The sequence below is a fragment of the Acipenser ruthenus genome, chromosome 26 (assembly GCF_902713425.1).
Source record: "Acipenser ruthenus chromosome 26, fAciRut3.2 maternal haplotype, whole genome shotgun sequence".
NCBI lineage: Eukaryota > Metazoa > Chordata > Actinopteri > Acipenseriformes > Acipenseridae > Acipenser > Acipenser ruthenus.
The window spans coordinates 4,825,073-4,846,708 of record NC_081214.1 but is presented as its reverse complement, the minus strand read 5'-3'; the positions used below and the strand labels follow the sequence as shown (position 1 = coordinate 4,846,708).

Sequence of the window (21,636 nt, the reverse complement as noted above, 5' to 3'; positions counted from 1 at the left end):
TGCTTATCCCGCCATCATGTTCAAATAATCAATCTTTAAATCAGACTTTATGTGTTTACCATTTTCTTTTTAGGTTGCTTCCAACGTGCATGGTGAATTGGAGGATCAGCTCCAGGCTGTAGAGTTGAATCTGGATCCAGACCTTCTCCTGTTACTGCGAGAAGCTTCGTACCTTCGGAAGGCACCGTTCAACTTCAGTGTATGAGAAATCTTTTTAAGGATAACAATAAAATGCATCAGCCAGCTAGGCTTGCCTGCAATGGCGATGATAAAGGGGGGAGGTGGGAAGGAAGCCCAGTTAGTCCTTTAGTTGACACTCGTACCCCAAAAGAAGTCTACGTTGTTAAAACACTGTTCACTAATTTGCAGTTACGTGAACCTATAGAGACCCTTCTAAAGAACGTGGACGTGAATGGACTCAAGACACAAGCTGTCCGGCTGGAGGCAGTGGTGTGCAAATACAACGAGGTCATGAGAACCATCAACGATTATGAGAGGAGACTGCTGGAGAGGAAATTATATGCAGCAGAAGAGGTAAAGTCAATGGCTCCCATTTATTTTCACGTACTGTAAATTGGTAATCATGAACTTTGGATTTTAACATACAAGTCAAATGGACGCCCATTTTTTTTTTTTATATCCTATTTAAAGTACTGTGAAAAATATGATAGAGCTGGACTGTCACAATTATAAAATGTGATTAAAGATTAACCGTGATTCTACCAGGACATGATCTGTGAAAGCATTTTTTTAACCTCAGTGTAATCTCTCCATTAGCTGCATAACACTAAAACAAAATAATTCAGTGAAAATCCTGCAAGGCAGTGTTTTTAGTCTTTGATATCTGTTATTAACCAGTTGAGGTTAATATAAGGGCTCCATTTTCAATCCGTTGTCCTGTTTTGTTTTAGCTGCTGCAGAGCGGATTAACCGTGTACACATGGAGCATGGAAGAGAGTGCAGACTTTATTGAGCTGGCTACCTCCCTGGTATGCTCTGACCTCTACATGACCTTCAGCACACTGAGGAGCAACTGCAGGGAAATCTTAGACCTGTCCAGTGCCTGGTCCAATGGAAAGCTTGATATATTCACCAGCAGGGACACCAAGAGGACTTACTCCATGGAGGAGTTAATTCAAGAGCAAGAGTAAGTAAGCTAACCTTGTGTCAAACTCTACCTCCAACCACTCTGTTCATAAGAGAATTTACTGAAGAAAAGGGCCAGTCGTCCCATCAGTGCGTGTCCAGATCCTAGTAGCTGGATACTGGGAACCAGACTTTGATCTCAAAACTTTATCAAGTCAGGTCTTAAAGAATTCCATTTGATCATTGTGTTCAAGAAAAAAAAAAAAACACACCTTCATTTTGTTACCACCGATGACGTTTTTCCAATAACCTGAATGCATTTTTACAAAACAACCTGAAATTTCGTAAAAAGTGAGATACAGCCAAGTCAAGTTCTTCTTTCATTGAGAAACAGACCCACGCAGCTTTATACAATTTAAATGCTCCACCCAACATTTGCATTCTTTGAAGGACCCTAGAGCACAGCCTGGAACGACAGATTCTTCTCGACGGGCAGAGAATTCATAACCTGATTAAAGAGTCCTTTGTCGCTGTGGGCGTCAGCGAGGCATCCCCCGCCTGGCAGGAGTACGTGGAGCACATCGACATCCTGGTCCTACAGGGACTGAAGGAGGTCACCTTCAGCAGCCTGGCTTCCATGCTCAACACACTCCTGGAGGGGCAGGTAAGACAGAGCCCCTTGATTGGTGTTCCGTGTCCGTCATCACAGCTCAGCAAGGTGCAGACAGATCTGTCCTGCCATAGATCCTCTTCCCTCAGTGAGCTTTTAAAGGCCACTTCTTAACAGCTTAATTGCTTGTCTATTGAAATGTCTTCCATTTAGAAGGCAGTGAAGCACACTGCATTTCCAAACAACAAACCTACAGCATGCAGCTGTGTCCTCTGGGCTTTAAATCTTTCTTTCTTTCTTTCTTTCTTTTTTTCTTTGGATAAGGATTGTTGCAGGGGGTGGGGGGTGTTTAAAGCTGCCCAGGGGGTCTGATTCAGCCCACACTTCTTGTTTGACACTATTGCTACAGTTTTGTAAGGTGATAATTACTGTCTAATTATCATTTTGCATATCTGACACTATTATCTTCGGCTATTTGATCACTCCTCTGGTACTCATGACAAAATATTCCAGCTAATAAGGTTTGTGGCTGTTCAGTTTTTTTGTCACAAGGGGGCCTCCATGTCACACAGTAATCTTTGAATAAAAGTAAGCCCTTTACTAAACAAGTTAGAAGGTTTCAACGCTGCAGATCATTTACAGTTACTGTATTATGCAGCTGCAGTTAGTTTAACATGACAGAATTTGCATGGACTATAAATCTTTATAGCACAGTATGAAAAGGTTTTATATGCTTACGCTTTCAAACACCTGATGCTAGAACCTTCATATGCACTGCTAAAAAGCGAAACCTGCAAACTTTAAAATCGGTAAATCTGTCCCAGAATGTGATTACCATAAATGCCATTACCATTTGTTTTAAAGACATTAATGAAGTTAACAAAAAAAAAAAAAGCTTCTTGTAGTAGCTCCATATATTTCAGCTAACGATCATAATAGGAGCTAATGAGCTGCATTAAAGATATTATCACAAACGTAATTGCAAGCTCATTTGTGCCATTCATCATGCCCAGGAGGCTCCGATCCTCCGTATCCGTGTGGAGCTGGTGGGCAGTGCTGTGGGGTTCTGGCCTCCGCTGGACGAGAGCGCTGTGCAGAGCAGCGTGCTGGAGCACACCCGCGACTGGCTTAAGAGCTTTCTCCTCAGAGGCTCCCTGGTGACCATGCTGTGCTTCAGTGCCCAGGTATCTTTACACTACATGGTTTGTCACACTCCGCTGTTCTGTATGTGTGTTCTCTGTACCCCTGCTGACTGCTACTGGAAGTGTACAGCTCTGGACAAAAATTTTGCATCACCCAATAGAATTAACTAATTTAGCTTCATAAATTCAAATGAAACCCACTGAATAATGGTACGTTAACATACTGAATTACCGACCGCTTCGTAGCTTTCCCATATACTTAACGAAAAACTGACAACAATTGACAAATGTGACATTTCGAAATCTAGCATGAAATACTGTACTACTATTATGGCTTCCGGTAGACATTTGCGATCATCATTTTATAGTTTATTTGATTATATGATGTTAAATAAAAAATCTAAATTATGTTCATATAGTTGTTGTTTTTTTTAACTTATGTCTCAATCCTAAAATTCTAAGTGATGCAATAAGTGTAATTAGCCAAAAAAATAAAAATAATAATAATCTAATAAAATGAATGCTTTAGGTATTTCACCTTCTTGTAAGTTAAATTGATGAACGAAAGCATTTACTGATGGTGTAAAATGTGCAGAAGAGATTACAAACCATCACCTGTACTTCAGATCAATTTAACCAAGCCTTCAGGATGCAAGGCAATAGTTTTATTTCGCTGCTTGAAAAACCATTCAGTAAAGCATATGACTTTTTTGTGTGGAACCCAACAGATGTCAGATTCATTGTTTTTTCAGGGAGGCTACCATGACTATGTAGCAGCTGACAAAGAAGTCATTCAGTTGGTTGGTCACATTTTGGAACAAGTGCAGGACAGCGCTGACAAATGCCAGGTCTGTCAACTTTATATTTGCCCACTGCTGATCATTTGTTGCCATTTGTGTAATATAAGAACTGTTCTAAAATGTTTAGCATCTGCATGAAATATGTTCTGATCTGGTAGAATGGTTGTCATTGTGTAAATTCAATAGAGTAATGAATCAATTGGTCTAATTCTGTTTATCTAAGGACACATTGGGAGCATTAAATCAGTATGCCTATCTTTGGAAGAAAGATGTCAACGCCACCTTTCAAGACTTTATACATGGAGTTGGCAGAGTAAAGCCTGATCATCAGAGTCAATTTTCCAGGACAGACTTCCTTATGGATTTAATGGATACCTTGAGTGACCGGTAAGGTGACATTGCTATCAGTTTTAATGTATTAATGGCTGGTAACATCTATTTTCGCTCATCTGATGTATTTAACTCAGCTGCCCTGTAGGTCAAATCAAATTGAAATACGATGTAAGAGATTTGTCCTCTGAAGAAATAATATATGGAAGTCACATCTGTGCAGTCAGATACAGAGCTTTAATTGAAATAAGTCTGTTAGATTTATACTTGTAGTAAGCACTTTGTGAATCTAATAATGAGTATCGTATTAGGTTGATAGTTGATTTATTGATGTGGTAAGTGAAAGTCCTTCCGTTTCTTTTTATATAAAGATATAACTGATAGGGTAACGACGCGCTGATATGAAGGTACTAAAGTGCTTTACCCATTAGATGGACCGAGAACATATGCCTACTGAATCTTTCATTTCTCTAATGGCCTTTCAATCATTTCTGGTTTAGATCTCAGAGCAGGCAGAGCAGCAATTTGAGATCCCAGAGCACTCTGCTGATTGAAGCTGAACGAGCCTTTATTCAGCCTGAGGATGCAAAGGAGACCATTTCCGTTCCATTGTTGGAGGATTTTGATACAGAGATCTCTATCTACAGGGTACTGGAGTGGTTCTTAGTTAATATTTACTGCCCTGTTAAGTAGTATGGGTTCTGTTGATCTATGGTAGAGGATCTAAACAACAACACCATTTACATCATTAAAGGAGAAAACGAAATCTCAAACTACCTGTGAGAGTGTGTATTTCTGTCATTAAAAGTACATTAATAGGCAAAATTGGTAATGTTTTAATAACAGTGTGGGTATTTCGATCCACAACTGTGTACATCAGTTGGATTGATTTGGTAGTCTCTAACTAGCTTTCTGCTAAATGACCTACTGGCTATAGACTGCAAATTGAATTTCCTTTTTTTTTAAATATATTTTCATTCTAGATCATGTGAGGCTCTTTCAGCCTTGCTCTATTAGATAGTATAGTATATCATATACATAGTAGTATAGGGAAGTTGGGTAGATAATTTTTCTAATAAAAATCAAGGGACAGAATTTATCCTTTACAGATGTAGAGCAGTTAAAAAAAAAATTCCAGCGTCCTAATAAATTACTTCTAATGGTTTAATAAGCAATTCACATCAATAGGAATTGATGCCTGTGCTATAATTTCAGAACGACAGGGACAGCATCTTGACTTTCCAAGACTCCATGGTTCTAGGCTGGATTCAGGTGGACTTCCAGCCCATCAAGCAGGTTCTGGCTGCCTACGCATTCAAGTGGATGTGGACCTTTGCAAAATACCTGACAGACAAGGTAAGAGGACAAAAACTATAGAGAGTTAAACTGGAAGGTGCTGTGAATCATTCCAATTAAACCACATCACAACCCTAAATATACAGGGTGATTTAGGTAGTCACCATAATATAAAAGTACTACGTTAGTACTCTCCAAAACACGTTAGTGTATCATGAAGAATACTAGAGTAGACCCTGATTAGGACTAATGTTGGACTACCTTACCTATACGTTAACATCAGGTCGTCCAAGATTAGTGCTAATTATTGTGTGAAACTAGCCATTTTAATGTTTTAACTTTTGCTATAGAGTAGCATTTTTTATATGGGTTGAACATTTTAACCACATTTGAAGGAGGCCATCCATCAACCATCCATAAAAGTGCTGATTTGACTTGTGTGTGGGTGTTTTGTCTTTTTCAGATGACTGATACGTTGAAGAAGCTGGATGCGTTTTTAAAAAGGACTGAACCTCAGATAGAGAGCATCACTGGGGATGAAAGAGACACGGAATTCTTTATGACAATGATGCAGCTGTTCAGTGAGGTATATTTGTTTAACTTGTCATCTTTTATCTAGGCAAGCAGACAGCAAACTATTTAATCTCGTAACCTAAACAGACAATGTGATATTTCAGTTAGTGTGTGTGTGTTTACCAAGCCCTCCAGCATGCTAATTGAACAAACACTTGCTCTGACATTTTGTTCTTTGGGTAATGACAAACTTTTCTGCAAAGGGCAAATCAAATAAGAAAGCAACAAAATACTAGTCTATTTATTTATTTATTTAGATTTTGGAGAAAACTTTAGGGTTAAGGAAATCTCTCAGTTTTTCTTAGTATCCAGATTTGTAATAGATTTTAACCCTCTGACACGCTATTTATTGTCATAAGTCAATTTTTTCACAAAGGAAAACCCCACCCAATAAAGTTACCAAACCAGAAACAAATAAATGACAAAAAAAAATACTGGGTGATGTATCTTGATTACAAAAAAAATAAACTGAATACTATGAGTACCTTCAAATGTTAGAATAACAAAATAATACAATTATTGTTAAAATGTTGGCCAGATGGAAAAAATGAAAGTGAAAAGGTGAGGTATGATGACTTTCAATGTCACCGGTTTTTTTTTTTTCAAAAGGTATCCACAAAGCAAACAGAAATGGAGGGGCAGTTCATTGTTATGCAGAAAGCTCTCAAACTGTTGGAAAAATATGAGATGAAGCTGCCAGCCGAGAGCGAGAGGCTGTTCAAAGCAACTCCGGGGCGCTGGAACATCCTGAAAACCAAGATGTCCCTGGCCAAGCAGAGGCTTAGTCCCAAGATCCGGCAGGAATCTGAGAGGATCACCAAGGTGACGTTTTTCCATGGGTTATCCTTCTGAAATCTCCCAAAAAGTAACAGAACATTTAGAACCAGGGCATGTCAAATTCTCAGTCCTCACACTCAATATCATTGATGTCCTGTGCAGGATCTTTCCCAGTTTGGTGAAATACTTCACCAGCTGAGAGAAGATATTGATGAATCAGACATCTACATGAGAGCCTGCTCAGTAGAACAAGCTTACTGCGTGATCAAGACGTTCAACAAACAAGTGAAAAGTCTACAGAGGGAAGCTAAGGACCTTAAGGAACTGCAGGAGCTCCTAGAGGCTACTGTGGTGGACTTCTCTGTTTTAAACGAGTAAGTCAAATGCCTTTCTCATGTGTAGTTACGGTACTCATGCTTTCCAATAGTTGACCTTGCTTTTTTACAATTCCTTACCATACCATGACAGTGTTATTCCATCTGTAATTGACCATGCTCGCAGGAGCCTTTGAATATCCAACTGTTGCACATAAAAACATGTCAAACATGGCTGAAGGTTATTAAAGGGGTGACTATACCAGTGGAGCACTGGGCATTGAAATTCAGAGCAAAGTGCCTGTTCTTTTGTCTAGGCTATTATTTGAAACCTTATGTGGTTTGCTATTATAAAGCTCAAGCACAGCTTAATGATGGGGCTTGCTGTTCACTGGTTCACAGTCATCCTTTGTGTTATCTACCTTGCCACTGACATAGTTGCAAAACGCCTTTTTTATATATCCAAATGGCACTCTTCTTTGGCAAGGTAGTGGTCAGGATATGATAATACAAGAGTTAAGTAAGGTAGATAAGATCTGTTAATCCTTTGCATTATCACATAACATTCTGGAATGAGTTTAGCAAAGACAATGCCTGGATACTTGCCATACTTACCATTCGAAAAAAAGATTTGAGTTCATGTGAATTTAGATGAAAGCCTGCAATAGGGAAAACTTTAATATCGGAAGAGAATAATTCCGAACTACATAAAATGCTAAGAAAAAGATTACTTAAAAATTAAGCTATTTACTCTGTAAAAACATCAGGAATTGCACGCGGTATAACATTTTAATGAACTGCTCAATTCCAGGGTTACCTTTCACAAAACTCAGTTTGGCTGCTTTGTGTCCCTCAGATGCCATCGCACAGTGAGGAACCTCACGCTGCTGTGGCAGAAGGTGGAGGTGATTCAGAAACAGCAAACCCAATGGAAGACACAGCCCTGGCAAGACCTGGACACAGTCCAGCTTATTAACAACACGAACCAGCAGCTCCAGATAGTTCAATCACTTCCACGCGAGGTGCGTGGCTGGGACATCTATGCTGGCACCTTGGAATCTGTGAATGTCATACAGGTACACACGTTATGGTAACGAAACAGTAGTGCCATCAATGGCCTGATTTATAAGAAGCCTGGAAATGCCTTGATGCTGTCTCGCTGTTGTTCAGAAATATGACACATAACATACAAATTCCTCACACTATTCCGTACATGACTTGCATTGTCATGGAATGGGTCAAATTTGACACTGCTAAATAGAAAGGGTTACAATGCTAATCGACTCTTATTTTCTCTCTCTTCAGTTAACTTTACCACTAATTGAGGACCTTCTCAATCCGGCGATGAGAACAAGACATTGGAAACAACTTGTGCGACTCACAGGGGGACAGCTTTACAGCACTCCGGAGAATATAAGAAGAATGACTCTTGCAGATCTGATCACTTTGGGATTGCAGAGTTAGTATTCTTTGTGGTTGTTAAAACCCGGCACCCACAGATTAAATAAAAAAAAAAAAAACACCTACTTTTCAGTTTCTTAAGTTAATTTAAGGAAACCTTAAAAATCTAAGGACATGTGTTAATAATACTTTATTGTCTCACCAGGACATGCAGATCATGTGAAGACCATAGTTGACCGGGCAGTTAAAGATGTGACAATTGAAAGTGGTCTGAAGACTTGTGAAGAAGTGTGGCTGAGCAGAATATTTGACATGCACCCTCATTGCAGAGTAACGCCTGCTACAGGTCGGGGAGAAGTGAGTACTATTTCTACAGCAAAAATCATATAAAATGTGTCCATTTTTTGGTTTGATGAACAACTTGCACAGGAGCTTGCAAGCACGTTTCTGAAAGTGACATTGATTGATTTCTTGAGGTTGGCCCCATCATGCTGCTAAACAATCCAGAAGTTATCTTTGAGGAGCTTGAACATCATCAGATGACCCTGGAGACCATGAAGAACAACAGCGAGGCTGGCTCGTTCCTCGATGAAGTGACAAAATGGCAGAAGAAGTTACAGGTCATCGAATCTGTTGTCCGCTTGTGGTCACAAGTCCAGGAGAAGTGGGTCCAACTGGAAGAGGTAAGATTTTATTCATGGGTTCAGGTCTAGAATGAGCTCCTCACAGGAATGTCAGTGGTAGCCTCATGACTTCTGAAAGGTGTTGAACAGAACAGTGAAGCAACGTCGTGAAACCCCACTTATGTACATTTGGGCTGTTTTGGTTTTGCAGGTGTTTTGGACTGATGATATATGTCGAGATTTACCAAAAGAAGCTACAACGTTTGCTGAAGTTCACCATGATCTATGTGCTGTAATGAAAGCTACTGAACAAAATCCAAATGTTCTGCAGACATGCACAAAACCAGGTGAGAACCAACATTCTTTGAGGATCTCTTAGCAACAACCATCAGATCTTGTACTTCATTCATGCCCGATTAATTTTAAATCTAGGTGCATTCCCTATGAATATATTTGAACTGCAAAAGTGAATAAACATTTTTTTTTTTAAATCTATATTTTAGGCTTACAGGACATGCTTGGTGAAATGAATGAGAAATTAGAAAAGTGCCAACATGCTCTGCTTCATAACCTGGAACAAAGACGCATTGCTTTCCCAAGATTCTTCTTTCTGCCTTTACAAGATACGTTAAAAATTGTATGCTATGGTAAGAAGCAATCCGGTACAGAAATTATATATATATATTGTATAAGAAACACTATATCGAGAACAAAGAACTATAGTACTGTATGTTAAAGTGTGGCAAATAACAGTATATGCATTGTATAATCAAGGGAAATCATGGAAAACTGCAAAACTACTATGCACCATTGTAACCTTTTATCAAGTTTGAATAGAATTTAGCAGTAATTAAAGACTGATGTTAGCATTTGTTTGCTGTTTAACTCAAGAAAAACTCTTTCCTGAAAGCCACATTATAACCGGAATAACATATTCTTTTCAACCCTTTTAGCTCACAATCCAGATGTACTAAACCGATATCTGTATAAAGTGTTTGAGCACATGGAAAGCCTAATATTTGAGACACATAATGGGATTCATGTTGTTGGAAGCCAGAGAATAGTAGCAGTTCAAAGCTTTCAAGGAGAACAACTGTATCTTCCAGAGGTACCTAAAAAAAAAAAAAAAGATTTTGAAAGTGCTCACAAACAATGTATAGAGTTTTACTTGTGTGACATCAAAATACTGTAAAACACAGTAAACTTCATTAATTGTCAGTGAACTACAAGTTGCAGCCTAGAGTAGACTTATTAACATACAAGAGCGAAATTGTATTACATTTGTTCAGCCCTTCATCTTCTAAATTACCACATGGTGCAATGAAGAATTTGTTTAAAGAAATGAATTGAACACATGAATCTCTTGTGTTTAAAACCACATTGACACAATGTCAAGAGTTGCTGATCTGTGTGGATGAGATGCCTCTGTCATGTTATTACACTGTTACCATCTGCTTTGTTTCAACTTAGCCTCTGGAGTGTAAGGGTCCCATTGAGAACTGGCTTGCGCTGCTGGTGAGCAGGATCAGAACAGCTTTGCAGCACCACCTCCACGCCACTCTGGGACATGAGCTGCTGCCACAGAGACAGATCCACAGCGCTGGAGCGAGACGGGTGGCAGTCAGCAGGCCTGCTTCAAAGCAAGGGCAGGGGGGCAAGAGGGACAGTATGTAATCAGATTTAACCGAAATAACCACATTTTTCCGTTATTAAGGATTTAAAAACATCTGGAAACTTGTTATAAGGAGTCATACAATCAGTATTTTAACTACAGACCTGATTGTTTTGTTTACATCAGTTTGCCTTGGGAGAGAACGTGGGTTTAGGTACAGTAGAAGCAGTTTAGAGTTGTTTCATACTAGTTTTAGAACATTTTGTCTCCCTGTTTACCTCTTCCAGGACTTGGCAGCTCCTCACTTCGGACTCTGGAGAGGAAGGAAAGTGGTTCTTTTGTAGTCCAGCATCAGGATGTGTCGAGCAGTAAATCGCAGCGAGAGCCCTGGATACTGGTCACCCTCGGTGAGGTGGCGCATCTCGCCACACAGATTCATTTTTCAAGTTCCCTTCAGGAAAGTGTTAACATGTGGGCCAGTGGAGACAAGGATACGCTGCGTGTAATTAACTTTATTTTGTTCACATCTTTTAATAAAGGTTAATAAAGGTTATTTAGCATAGCAAGCATATCTGCTGAGATTTTGAATTAATTCTTATTTTCTAATGTAAATGCTAACAATACATCAGTGACATTTCTGTTGTTGTGCTATGGGATTTGTTTTTTCACACTGTTTTTAACAACGCAATATTCATGTTTTATTGAAAGGATTATCATGCAAGGTTGACAGAAGCAATTCAAAGCACAGCTAAGTTATTGCAGGAAAATCGGCAAAAGGACATTCGTTGCATTTTACACGATGGCCTGGTAAAAAATGAAGAAAGTTGTGTAAAAGGTAATGTATTGTAAAATGTATTGCCATATATCAGAATCTTTTAACTGAATTTTAGTAAAGAACATGTGACATTTCATATATGCGCATGTAAACGATAATAACCACACACAGTTAAGAATAAACACAATGTCACTTATTGGCAGCATGTTCTGTAATTTTAGTTAATTAGTTAAAGAAAGTTTATCTTTGTTTCTTTATAGGTTTGAAATCCACACCTTCAGTCGGAAGTATGAAAAGTTCCCCCGTCTGTGACATTTCCAGTCAAAAAACTATCAGAAAACCTTCGACATCAGGACATACTAAAAAACTGAGCAATCATATTCTTCTGTTAACTTACCAGGTATCTCTTCTGTAATGTCTACAATTAAACAAAACACATGTTACATAAAGGTCAAGCTTGTATCATGCTCCACTAGTGTATCATGCTCCACTAGTTTTATGAGGAGTGTTTCTCTAAATGAACAACGTTTCAGATGTATCTAGTTCTATACAATTGTTCTATACAATTGCAGCATGGTGCTGTCATTTACTGAAGCGTTGTCATCATTTTTTTGTTTCTGATCCTTATAATTGTAATACTTCATTTTGCAGTGTGATGTAGTTAAAAGAATACTGGAGCAAATAAAATCTGGGGCCATCAGTGACGATTCAAACATACCCAATGCACTCCTCCACTATCAGTACGACGAGAACAGTATGGATATCTCTGTAAAGGTATGTATTAACAGGTTCATTATTGTTAGCAAAGAACCAATGTTTAAATATGCCAAGCAGCCTCTGTTTTTTATTCTTTGAATGACTGCAAATACCAGGGCAGCATCCTTAGAACACTGATTGCTAACAGATTCCATTACACGCTGGTAAACTGCTTGAAGGATTCTTTTGGACACTCTGTGTGTGCGTCAGTGGGATTCTTTAAACCAATTTATGAAAGACTGCTAAATACACACAGGTATGGTTTTGTGGTACCACTGTGCTGGGTAGGATTGTCAGCCAGCATCCTGTCCCCGTCTCTGCCAGTTCTGTGGAATAGCCTTAAGGTTGTTTGAACGTTCAAGCTGCCTTTCCGACAGAAAACCTGTTCCGCAAAGCTGCCATCGGCAGATTGTTTGCAGGAGTTCTAGCAAGAGAAATTAGCCAAAAAATATTGGCTTTGTAGCTGACAGCGTTCTGAGCATCAAATCTATTGCTATCCACTGACTACCTATGATAAATAGAAGCCATTTAGCATCAGATTGGGATATTACCAATTCATTCAGGTTTAGCAATCACAGTCAGTCACAAAACCCCCAAACAAGAAGTTCCAGATTAAATAAGTTTACTTAAAAAATAACATTTTGACAATAACAGGGATGGAAATTTGACTCCCATTGCATAGCAGTTTGATCCATTTCTGGTTTTACTATGAGTTTAGTAAGACACATCTGAGCTTGTTGTATAAATATTAGAACATAAGAACATAAAGTTTACAAACGAGAGGAGTCTTCTTTCAATCGCTGCATTAAGATATGTTTTTTGTTTTATTATGACCTTGTGGTTGCATTGCAGGTTGGCGAGTGTGAGTATGGCTATGGCTATGAATACCAGGGATCAGCTGAGCGCAGCCTCATCACTCCCCTGACAGAGAGAACCTTCCTCAGTCTCAGTTCTGCTCTCTCCAGTGGGGCAGGGGCACTCTGCATGGGACCTGAGGTAGGAATATACAACAGAATTAACAATCACTGAAGCAATGGAATCCTTATTGGAGATAACCGTCAGGTTATTTACTGCACACTCAAGGTCAACTGCCAAGTTAATGCCCGATAATCTGGGTTTTATTGCCATTAGAAACTGGTAAACTGACTCTTATTGTTCTTCTAACCACCTTAGTTAGAAGAGTATTGGTTAAGGTTTGTGCTATTTCTTTACTTTAAACACAGCTGCTGATACATCTCAAACAATTGTGATGTGCTGATGTACTGTTAATTGATCAGTATTTTGAGGAGTATTTTTTATTGGGTTTTGCAGAACGTTGGAAAGAAGACCACAGTGAAGGAGCTGAGTCTCGCTCTGGGGAGAGCTCTGTACTTCATCCACTGCACCAAAGCCATGGATCTCAAAACACTCACAGATATCTGCAAAGGAGTCGCATCGGCTGGCAAGTATTAAGTATAAAATACATAGCATTCATTCTGAGTTGAGTGCTAATCGGGGGCTGTGAAACCAGATATTTCTGTTTCTGAGCAGCCTGGAGGAAAGTTGAATGCAATCATGTTTTTGATATTTGAAGTACTGCATTTAAGCCACAGCAGGTCAGTCAGGAATGCACTGGCGATACTGTATTTGCTTCCCTGCACAAACAGCATCAAATGTCCTAAAATTTGTTGCGCCTTATATTCAGAAAATTAAGGTATTTTTTTTTAACATCCTTGTTTTTCTGTCGATCTCTTTGTTTTCCAAAATTTGGGGGAAGCCTGTTTATCCTAGCATTACACAATAAGTTTGATGGAAGAACTCGGTGTCCTCTCCCTATTCAATTCTGTGTTTTAGTTGCGTGATTTTAGTTGCGTGATGTCTTTTGCTGGTTGTGTTTAGGTGCCTTGGTCTGCTTGAATGGGATGGATCGGATGAGACCCTTGATTCTCTCTGAGGCGGCTCTTTGGCTGGGGCAGATCCAGGGTGCAATGCAGGCTGGGAAGGGTATCGTACATGTGCAGTCCAGTGACACAACACTAAATCCACTGGGTGGATGTCTAGCTATTATTAAAAGGTAAAATGTGTGTACTATCATTGTAATTGCAGTAACTGTGTATATGATACAGTCATTTACCAAATGATTATATGTTGTAGTCATGTGGTTAAATTCCAGTTTTAACAGGATGGTTTAACTCTTTCTGTTGACCTGTTAAGACAGCATAACATTTCATTTAAAAAGGTTCTGTATACTGGCGAACAGAATAGATTGCCTTGCACTTACTGGTAATTGCAGACATGAGCACTTATATTAACTGAATAAACTGAGAAGCCTATTTACTTCATGCTCATATACCATCCTGATAGTTGCATATCGTTAATCACGTAGGCAAAATGGGCTATGCAATTATTCACTCCTGTGTAATTAGCGTCATATTATTATAAGTAATAAGAAGTAAGTTTTTTTTTCCTTCTTTCGTAGCAATCCTGTTAAACAGACTGGTAATGCACTTTATCCCAGGTATGTCTCACCTGCAGCCACTATTCCAGACAACCTTCTCAGATGTTTTCGCATTGTCAGCATAACCAGCACCAACCTCCACTTCCCTGTGGAGACTCTGCTTTTTACAGCAGGTAGGTGTCCCTTTAAGAAACTCAATCCTGAATATCCTCCCTACTGTTCATTCCTATCTGTTCACAGAGCTTCTTGTAACAACGGCAGTTTGGTTGCACGTCTCGTATCCTTATTTTTTGTAACACCGAAGATAAACAATCCTCCTGTTGCCAAGGGAACAGTTATCAGCAAATGCAGGAAGATGTGGACAGTAATCATGTATGACATAACTTCCTCACTTCCAAAAGTAAAACAAATGTAAATAAAAAGAACAATATTAAATACTGAGAAAACGGGACAGAAAAACTGAGATGCACCACACAGTTGTTTTGTTTGTGAAATAGGTGTCGGGAGTGCAAATGTTGCGCTGTATCGTTTAAAGGTTTTTCATTTCTTTAATATTTTGTTTCTAATGTACTTCTTTTGGGGATCTGCAGGGTTTTCAGGAGCTGGATTACTGGCGAGGAAGCTGCTGGCACTGCTTGAGGCCTGTTCAAAGATGTCTGCAACATCAGCTGGCTCTGTGCATTGTGGGAATGGTGAGCATACGCCTTGCAGTCAAGCTGTCAACAGGGTGCATTTGGAAATCATAATTAATTGCATTCTCCTGTTAAAACTTCAGAACAATACTAGAGTATGATATTGTTAACACTTAAAGGTGTAGTTACTTGTCAATGAATTAGTTTAGCACGCTCTATTACCCCTGTTGCGTAACCTTGAAGTATCATGGTTTCATTATTTAAATGTGGATATGTGGTTTGTTTGCCTTTTTTATTTAAGAGCAAGTAGCTTCAAATGTCCTATTCATATATATATATATATTTTTTAATTGTCCCTGTAACTTTTTTATGACATCGTGCATGGTTCTTATTTCAATTGCTTTTTATTTTTAATTTTTGGATAATTTGTGGATTCATTTGACTTAGCCTAGATCAGCCAGCGTGTCCTTTTAGATGCAAGAGGCAGCACCATCTAGTGATCTGGCTCTTTTGGTGGAGTTTCATTTTGGTTTGCTGGCAATACACAGCAGTACTGGTGCTGGCGCTTTATAATATAAAGACACATTACGTATTTGTGGCAGGCAACTATAAAAAAATAGCAGCTCTTGAACTTTAAATAACCTTAACACAGAGTTAGTTACCAATATCGTTAACATTTCCTCCAAAACATTATTTGTGTTCAAAGATTTATGGTCACCCTTTTAAATTAAAATGTGCGAGATCCTTTGCAGAGTACGTTCTGCCCACTGTGCTTCTGCATAGAGAATCTGTTCAAGCAGCAACTGTACAAGGCTTACAATCATAATTAATCAGCCTAATTTTACAGTGAGTAAACAGATAGCAGAACCATCTGCATTTTTATTTAGCGGCTTGACCCGCTTGCTAAAAAGAAAGCTGTTTAGCATCTGCTGTATTTCCAAGAATGTATCTTTGCTGTCATGTTTCTGAATCAAATTAAACTGGGTCTTGTCCCTTTTAGAAGTGTGATCCTACAGCATGTGAAATCTCCAATCTAGATTGCTTGCTTCCAATTAAAATACTTGAATCAAAATGTTATATTACACATTGTCTTGTTGGTGCCAAGTACTGAACATGTGATGAGTAAGCCTTATTTAGCTCACAGTTTTCTTTATTTTGTAATTCTACCCCCTCCATTGGATATATCTAGATTTGGCAGGGCTTCATGTGGCTAAAGGCATTGATTTACTGATCTGCCATCTGAAATATACTTTCTTCTTTCACAGCAAACAGCTTTGCATGGACTCTGTCAAGCATAAGACATTTAATTCATAAAGCAGGCAGTCTGTTGTGTGAGATGCAGATTAAACAAGAAGCCATCCAGAGTAAGTATTGCCATTTACAGTACAACAAATATGCATACTGTAGCAGTTTACACCTTAGTGAAATAATGGCCAGCAGGTTGCAAAGTGGGGTGAAGTTTATAATAGGATGAGAGCATGCTTCTGTGCTTATTCACACCAAACCCTCCCAAAATAATAAATAAATAAATAAAATAGGATACAAATCTGTTAGCAGTTCGGACTTTTTTTGAGGTTACAAATTACAGTATAAATATGTATTATTCTGTGCATTATTGCTGCCTAAAGAACCCACATATTAAAGGTGATTGATTGTATTTTTTCTTTCAATTATTAATACAGTATATTTAAGGTTTGAAGTTTTCGGGTTTTAGTTTTGGTCCCTTTAAACTTATTTTAAACCAATTCTGTTTCCTAATTAAACTCAGAAAAAGCTGTTCATTACAAAACAATGTCACTAGTTTTTACCTTTATATCTTGACTGAGCCTGATTCTGTTGTGCTTAATTTTTATTTTAAACAGGTTACTTTAATTGCTCATCGCTGATCCTAATTGCATTCTTGCAGTCGCCTAGTTCAGTGGTTCTCAATCCTGGTCCTGGGGGACCAATGCCCTGCTGGTTTTTGTTCCAACCAAGCTCTCAGTTACTTAATTGAACCTTTAATTGAATTAATAATTAGGTTAATTTATAATAGTGTAGCTTATAAAAAGTTGGAGAATTTAAGTTCCTTATACAATTTTATACCTACATTGAAATCTCCGTCTTTTTAAAATAATTACAATGCTCAGATTAGGCAAATTTTTAGTTCAATTAAGGGTTCAATTATGTAATTGAGCGCTTGGTTGGAACAAAAACCAGCAGGGCAGTGGTCCCCCAGGATCAGGATTGAGAACCACTGAACTAGTTTATTGTTGTGCTTTTGTTATTTTCACTCGTTTAACCGAGTTGTCCCGACAGCTTTTCTTTTCAGCATATTATACCCAGTACGGAGTGTACACTGATAGCAAGTCCATCATTTAAAATCTGTAGCAAAGACAAACATAGCTGTTAATTAGTAGCTGTCTCTTTATTAGGATGCAGAGACAGCTTAACAGCGACTAATTAACATTTAAAGGGAGATTTGGAAAATAAAAACTGAAAAGTCCAAGCCGTAAGTATATTGCATTATGAAAATCTTAACCAGGGAAAAAAAAACACTTATCTTTAGTTAAAAGAAGCCCATCTTGAAAGTACGAAGTGCACAACCTCCACCACATGTAGGTGTTCCATTCGTTTTGCTGCAACAGCACCTGATAAAATATTGTTTCTTTTGCCGATGGTAATGCACTGCTTGTGGTAAATGTGCTCTAGAAGGTTACACCATAGACATCTTACCCCAAGCAATACAATCTCCAAATGAACAAGTGCCCATTTTGAACTGTTGCTTGAAGCATCATTTTACAAAAGATAGAGCGTCATATATTATTCCGAAGGGCTTTATAACAATCTTTCTTTCCTCCTCATTCCTCATATTGCGTCTTTTACTGACAGAACTGATTATGGGCTTGTGAGTGATAATATAATTCAGCTCTCCCTAAAGCGGCGTTGCAATCACACAAGCATTTTTATAAATTATAGACTGTCTGTAAAAAGCTATTTCCTCTACTGAGAACTGCTATTAATCTCTTGCAGCTACATTTTCATATCATTTCAAACTTGTATTTCCAAGGCCTGGTATTAAAACACGGGCATCAGTGTCAGCTTTGATGCAGTGCAACATGTTCGAAATATGAAAAGGGCATAATTACCACTTAGGTCATTTGAATTGCTAACTAGAGCCTGACATTTCCAATTTTCTGAGTGATCTAGACACGTCCTGTTTTTTTATGGGCACCAGTTAAAAGAGACAGCTTCAACCTTTCAGTGCAAATTACATTTTTTTTAATATATCAGAAGCTAAAGATAACATAAAATCTATTTTTTTTTCTTGCCACTTGTGCCCAGTAATGTCTCTTCTAGGGTGTCAATTGATTACCAATTAAAGGGTTCTGTTATATTAATCATCTACAGATTTACACAGTGATGAAGTCAATTGATCTGAACAGTGGCAGATCTTAATACCTCAACTTTTAATGATTGAAAGTTTGAGAACCAAGGTTTTGAAAAGCAAACATCTAACAGTTCATGGTGCTCTAGTGCATTTGTCTGTAACAATACATAAAATGCGAGAGAGGGTCGTAGCGTAGAGATTTAAAAGATGATGGTATTTAGATCAGTCGTTTTGTCAGCCTTCTGTTAAATCTTATGCTTTTCTTTGCAAAAAAGTGAGGTCGAGTTGCAAATGTATTCTAAAGAATTGATTCTATATTTCATTCTGGATTTGCATTGCATTTGAGTATTATAGAAAGCGAATCCAGGCATCATGTTGACACAACTCACGATGGTGGATTTTTTTTTTTAGGTCAAAACGAATCAAAGGACTTGCATGCTGAAGGTGACATTGGTCTGGAGGATCAAGCGCTGGTCGCTGCATTCCATCATTGCTTGTTCCCCCAGCTGACAGGGGATAAACTGAAGCTCGTTTGTTCAGTAACAGCCATGCTCTGGCCGAGTGTGACCTTGCCTGTGCATACAACCCCGCTAGAGAATCAGAGAGGTATAATATGAGTAAAGCAGATTTATAGTTTCAAAAACATATTTATTTAGAGTGTGCAGATGCGTTAACAGTTGATAACTTCAGGGTTACAGTTATGTAGTATATCTTTCCTGATTCCACCTGTCAACTCCCACTCTCTTTTTGAAGCCACAGTGTCACGTAAATAAATTGACAGCTGTTTAATCTGTACATTTATGAACATCAACTTGAAAAGGCAGCAAAAATGTGCATGGGGATTTATTACTGAATACATTTGATTGCATTTCCTTAAAATTAGTAAAATGAAATGCACCTAGTAGAAATACATCTAAATGCAGATTTATAGATTCTTTGTTATCTGTTGCCTTCTACTCATTTCAGCTAAATTTGCAGAACCTGTGTCGCTGGGCAGTGTGGAGAACCCTTCTCTCACGCTGGAGATCAGCAGTGTAAAAGGAGCACTGGATGAAGAGTCCGAGGCCATTGCAAAGGCAGCTACACAAAGGCAGCTGTGTGCTGATGACATGTTCATCTCTCGAGTCCTCCAACTGGCTCACCTTGTGCAAACCTATCAAATTGTAAGTCATTTGCACCATGACTGCAGACTAACCAAAGTTTTAAAATCCTGTAGGTATTGCTATTGCTAATAAAAATAAAAAATAGATAGCTTTAAAGCAATATTCTTAGAGCGGGAATGTATTATCAAGAATAATGCACTGAAGGTTATGTTATATTAGTGGATTATTCTTGATTATTCACTCAGTAAAATAAGACAGTTTAACTTGCAGTTATTTGCAGTGTGTATGTTTGAATACTGCAGTACTGATTGGATGTAATGCCACTTTTGTTCAGACGGCTATCGTGGGGCCAGCAGGATGTGGAAAGAGTGAGTGCATCCGGACGTACCTTCAATCTGTGAGGGAGAAGGGGACGGACATGGATGTGCAGACTGTGTTCATCAGAGCTCTGGAATCTCAACAGCTGTTGGGGTACACAGACCCAGAGTCGGGGTGAATGGTTTATTCATAAAACTTACCTGTTTTTTTAATTAAGTTTGATAATTAGATATTTACCTGCAAGTTACTGAGGGCTGTATTCACAAAACTTAAGGAACTGCTGTAGGAATGATTTTTCAGGGACTATTTTTTGAAGGGTGTGTATAAACATGAAACATTGGGGGGAAAAAAGTTCTCATACAGTTCAAAAGGATATAATTCAAAGGACAGGATGTTTACATAAACATACATGTCCAATAAAACTGGTTCCTGTGTCCAGTCCTTCACAAACCAAGCACTCCAAGTTGATATATAGGTGTATGAATGACTATACCCTATGTTAATTGTTATCCAAACTTATTTTTTGGTTATCTAGGGAAACTCAATTTTAGCATTTTATTTTAACCACAGAAAAATATTGCAAAAAATTAGCATCCCTGGTCATGAGCTTAAGAATATAATTATGTCTAACAATATTGGATTGCAAGCCACTGTCTACACTAAGCTATATAAACCACATTCTTCCCATACCCTTGTGCACTATTTTATTTCAATTTGTGTCTTTATTAGATGGATGGATGGTTTGCTTCCAAAGCTATTGAGACTGTACTGGCTTGGGCTCCCTACTGCTTCCAAAGAGATTACTGGAACTGTGAAGACAGTTCACCTCGATGGACAAGTGGGTTGGATAAATACCATATTCATATTCTCGGCAGCTTTCTATTTCCGCAGTCGTTTATGGCCTGCGATGTATCATGTATATAGACGTGCATTCTAGAGTGACCACTTCATCACAAACATGAAATTCAATGCTGACAGAGCCTCAATAAACACATGACAGACTGGCCGTGAAATGTTTCCTAGTGTCATGCATTATTTAGTTACTGTAGATCTCTGTAAGCTTGCATTTTAAATATCCTATAAATCTACAGTGCTTCTTTTTTTTTTTTTTTTTTTTTTATAAGAAAAAAGTAAAGTAGACATTTCGGCTAGTGCCTGCTTGAGCTGAAACGTTTGTCAAATCAACTTAATTTCTTATATACCATATAATTGAGCGTTTTGAAAAAATTGTATTAACAAAATATCATAATGTTTGTCCATCAGTGGTTGTATCTCTACACACACATTTATTATTCTAGCGTTAGACTAGGAAAAGTTATCATGCTGCCCGGAAGTTAGTTAGGTCATGAACATATTGCTAATTTGTCTAATGTTAAAAAAACATATTTTTGTATCAGAGGACAGAAAGTTGACAACTTGAGCTGCTTTCTCTTCCTTGTTCACACAGCAGCATATGCTGTTTTGTTTTGTTGGTCTAGATTGATGCACAGCAGATGGAGCACATGCAGGCAATTCTCAGCAGCAATGGTGAGTGGGGCTGTCTGCCTTATCATTATCCGAATAATACTCCAGTGGCCCAAGATTGCTATTTGCTCCTTGCCATAAACACCTGCAGGATGATAGTCCTTGTAAAAGCAGCCGAGAGACTTCTGTGATTACAAGCCAGATGTTCTGCTAAGCA

At 38.4% G+C, this 21,636-nt stretch overlaps 1 protein-coding gene across 6 annotated transcripts in view; it reads left to right on the top strand.

Moving 5' to 3' along the window:
- Window positions 1-21,636, top strand: part of LOC117430316 (dynein beta chain, ciliary-like) — a 97,325-nt gene that overhangs the window by 2,777 nt on the left and 72,912 nt on the right. For 5 of the 6 annotated variants that reach the window (XM_059001339.1, XM_059001341.1, XM_059001338.1 and 2 more), the window contains exons 5-39: window positions 74-199; window positions 370-534; window positions 912-1,147; window positions 1,537-1,750; window positions 2,710-2,880; window positions 3,591-3,686; window positions 3,862-4,025; window positions 4,469-4,616; window positions 5,184-5,324; window positions 5,728-5,850; window positions 6,447-6,659; window positions 6,777-6,988; window positions 7,785-8,004; window positions 8,234-8,387; window positions 8,535-8,686; window positions 8,806-9,012; window positions 9,164-9,299; window positions 9,456-9,599; window positions 9,906-10,060; window positions 10,423-10,618; window positions 10,852-11,066; window positions 11,273-11,399; window positions 11,600-11,739; window positions 11,991-12,113; window positions 12,948-13,091; window positions 13,407-13,536; window positions 13,974-14,148; window positions 14,554-14,705; window positions 15,123-15,224; window positions 16,430-16,528; window positions 18,946-19,140; window positions 19,501-19,697; window positions 19,972-20,129; window positions 20,685-20,793; window positions 21,434-21,482. In XM_059001339.1, the coding sequence (XP_058857322.1) occupies window positions 74-199; window positions 370-534; window positions 912-1,147; window positions 1,537-1,750; window positions 2,710-2,880; window positions 3,591-3,686; window positions 3,862-4,025; window positions 4,469-4,616; window positions 5,184-5,324; window positions 5,728-5,850; window positions 6,447-6,659; window positions 6,777-6,988; window positions 7,785-8,004; window positions 8,234-8,387; window positions 8,535-8,686; window positions 8,806-9,012; window positions 9,164-9,299; window positions 9,456-9,599; window positions 9,906-10,060; window positions 10,423-10,618; window positions 10,852-11,066; window positions 11,273-11,399; window positions 11,600-11,739; window positions 11,991-12,113; window positions 12,948-13,091; window positions 13,407-13,536; window positions 13,974-14,148; window positions 14,554-14,705; window positions 15,123-15,224; window positions 16,430-16,528; window positions 18,946-19,140; window positions 19,501-19,697; window positions 19,972-20,129; window positions 20,685-20,793; window positions 21,434-21,482 (5,488 nt within the window). The remainder of the gene's footprint in view (window positions 1-73; window positions 200-369; window positions 535-911; window positions 1,148-1,536; window positions 1,751-2,709; window positions 2,881-3,590; window positions 3,687-3,861; window positions 4,026-4,468; window positions 4,617-5,183; window positions 5,325-5,727; window positions 5,851-6,446; window positions 6,660-6,776; window positions 6,989-7,784; window positions 8,005-8,233; window positions 8,388-8,534; window positions 8,687-8,805; window positions 9,013-9,163; window positions 9,300-9,455; window positions 9,600-9,905; window positions 10,061-10,422; window positions 10,619-10,851; window positions 11,067-11,272; window positions 11,400-11,599; window positions 11,740-11,990; window positions 12,114-12,947; window positions 13,092-13,406; window positions 13,537-13,973; window positions 14,149-14,553; window positions 14,706-15,122; window positions 15,225-16,429; window positions 16,529-18,945; window positions 19,141-19,500; window positions 19,698-19,971; window positions 20,130-20,684; window positions 20,794-21,433; window positions 21,483-21,636) is intronic. The other variant, XM_059001342.1, reaches the window with a different exon arrangement.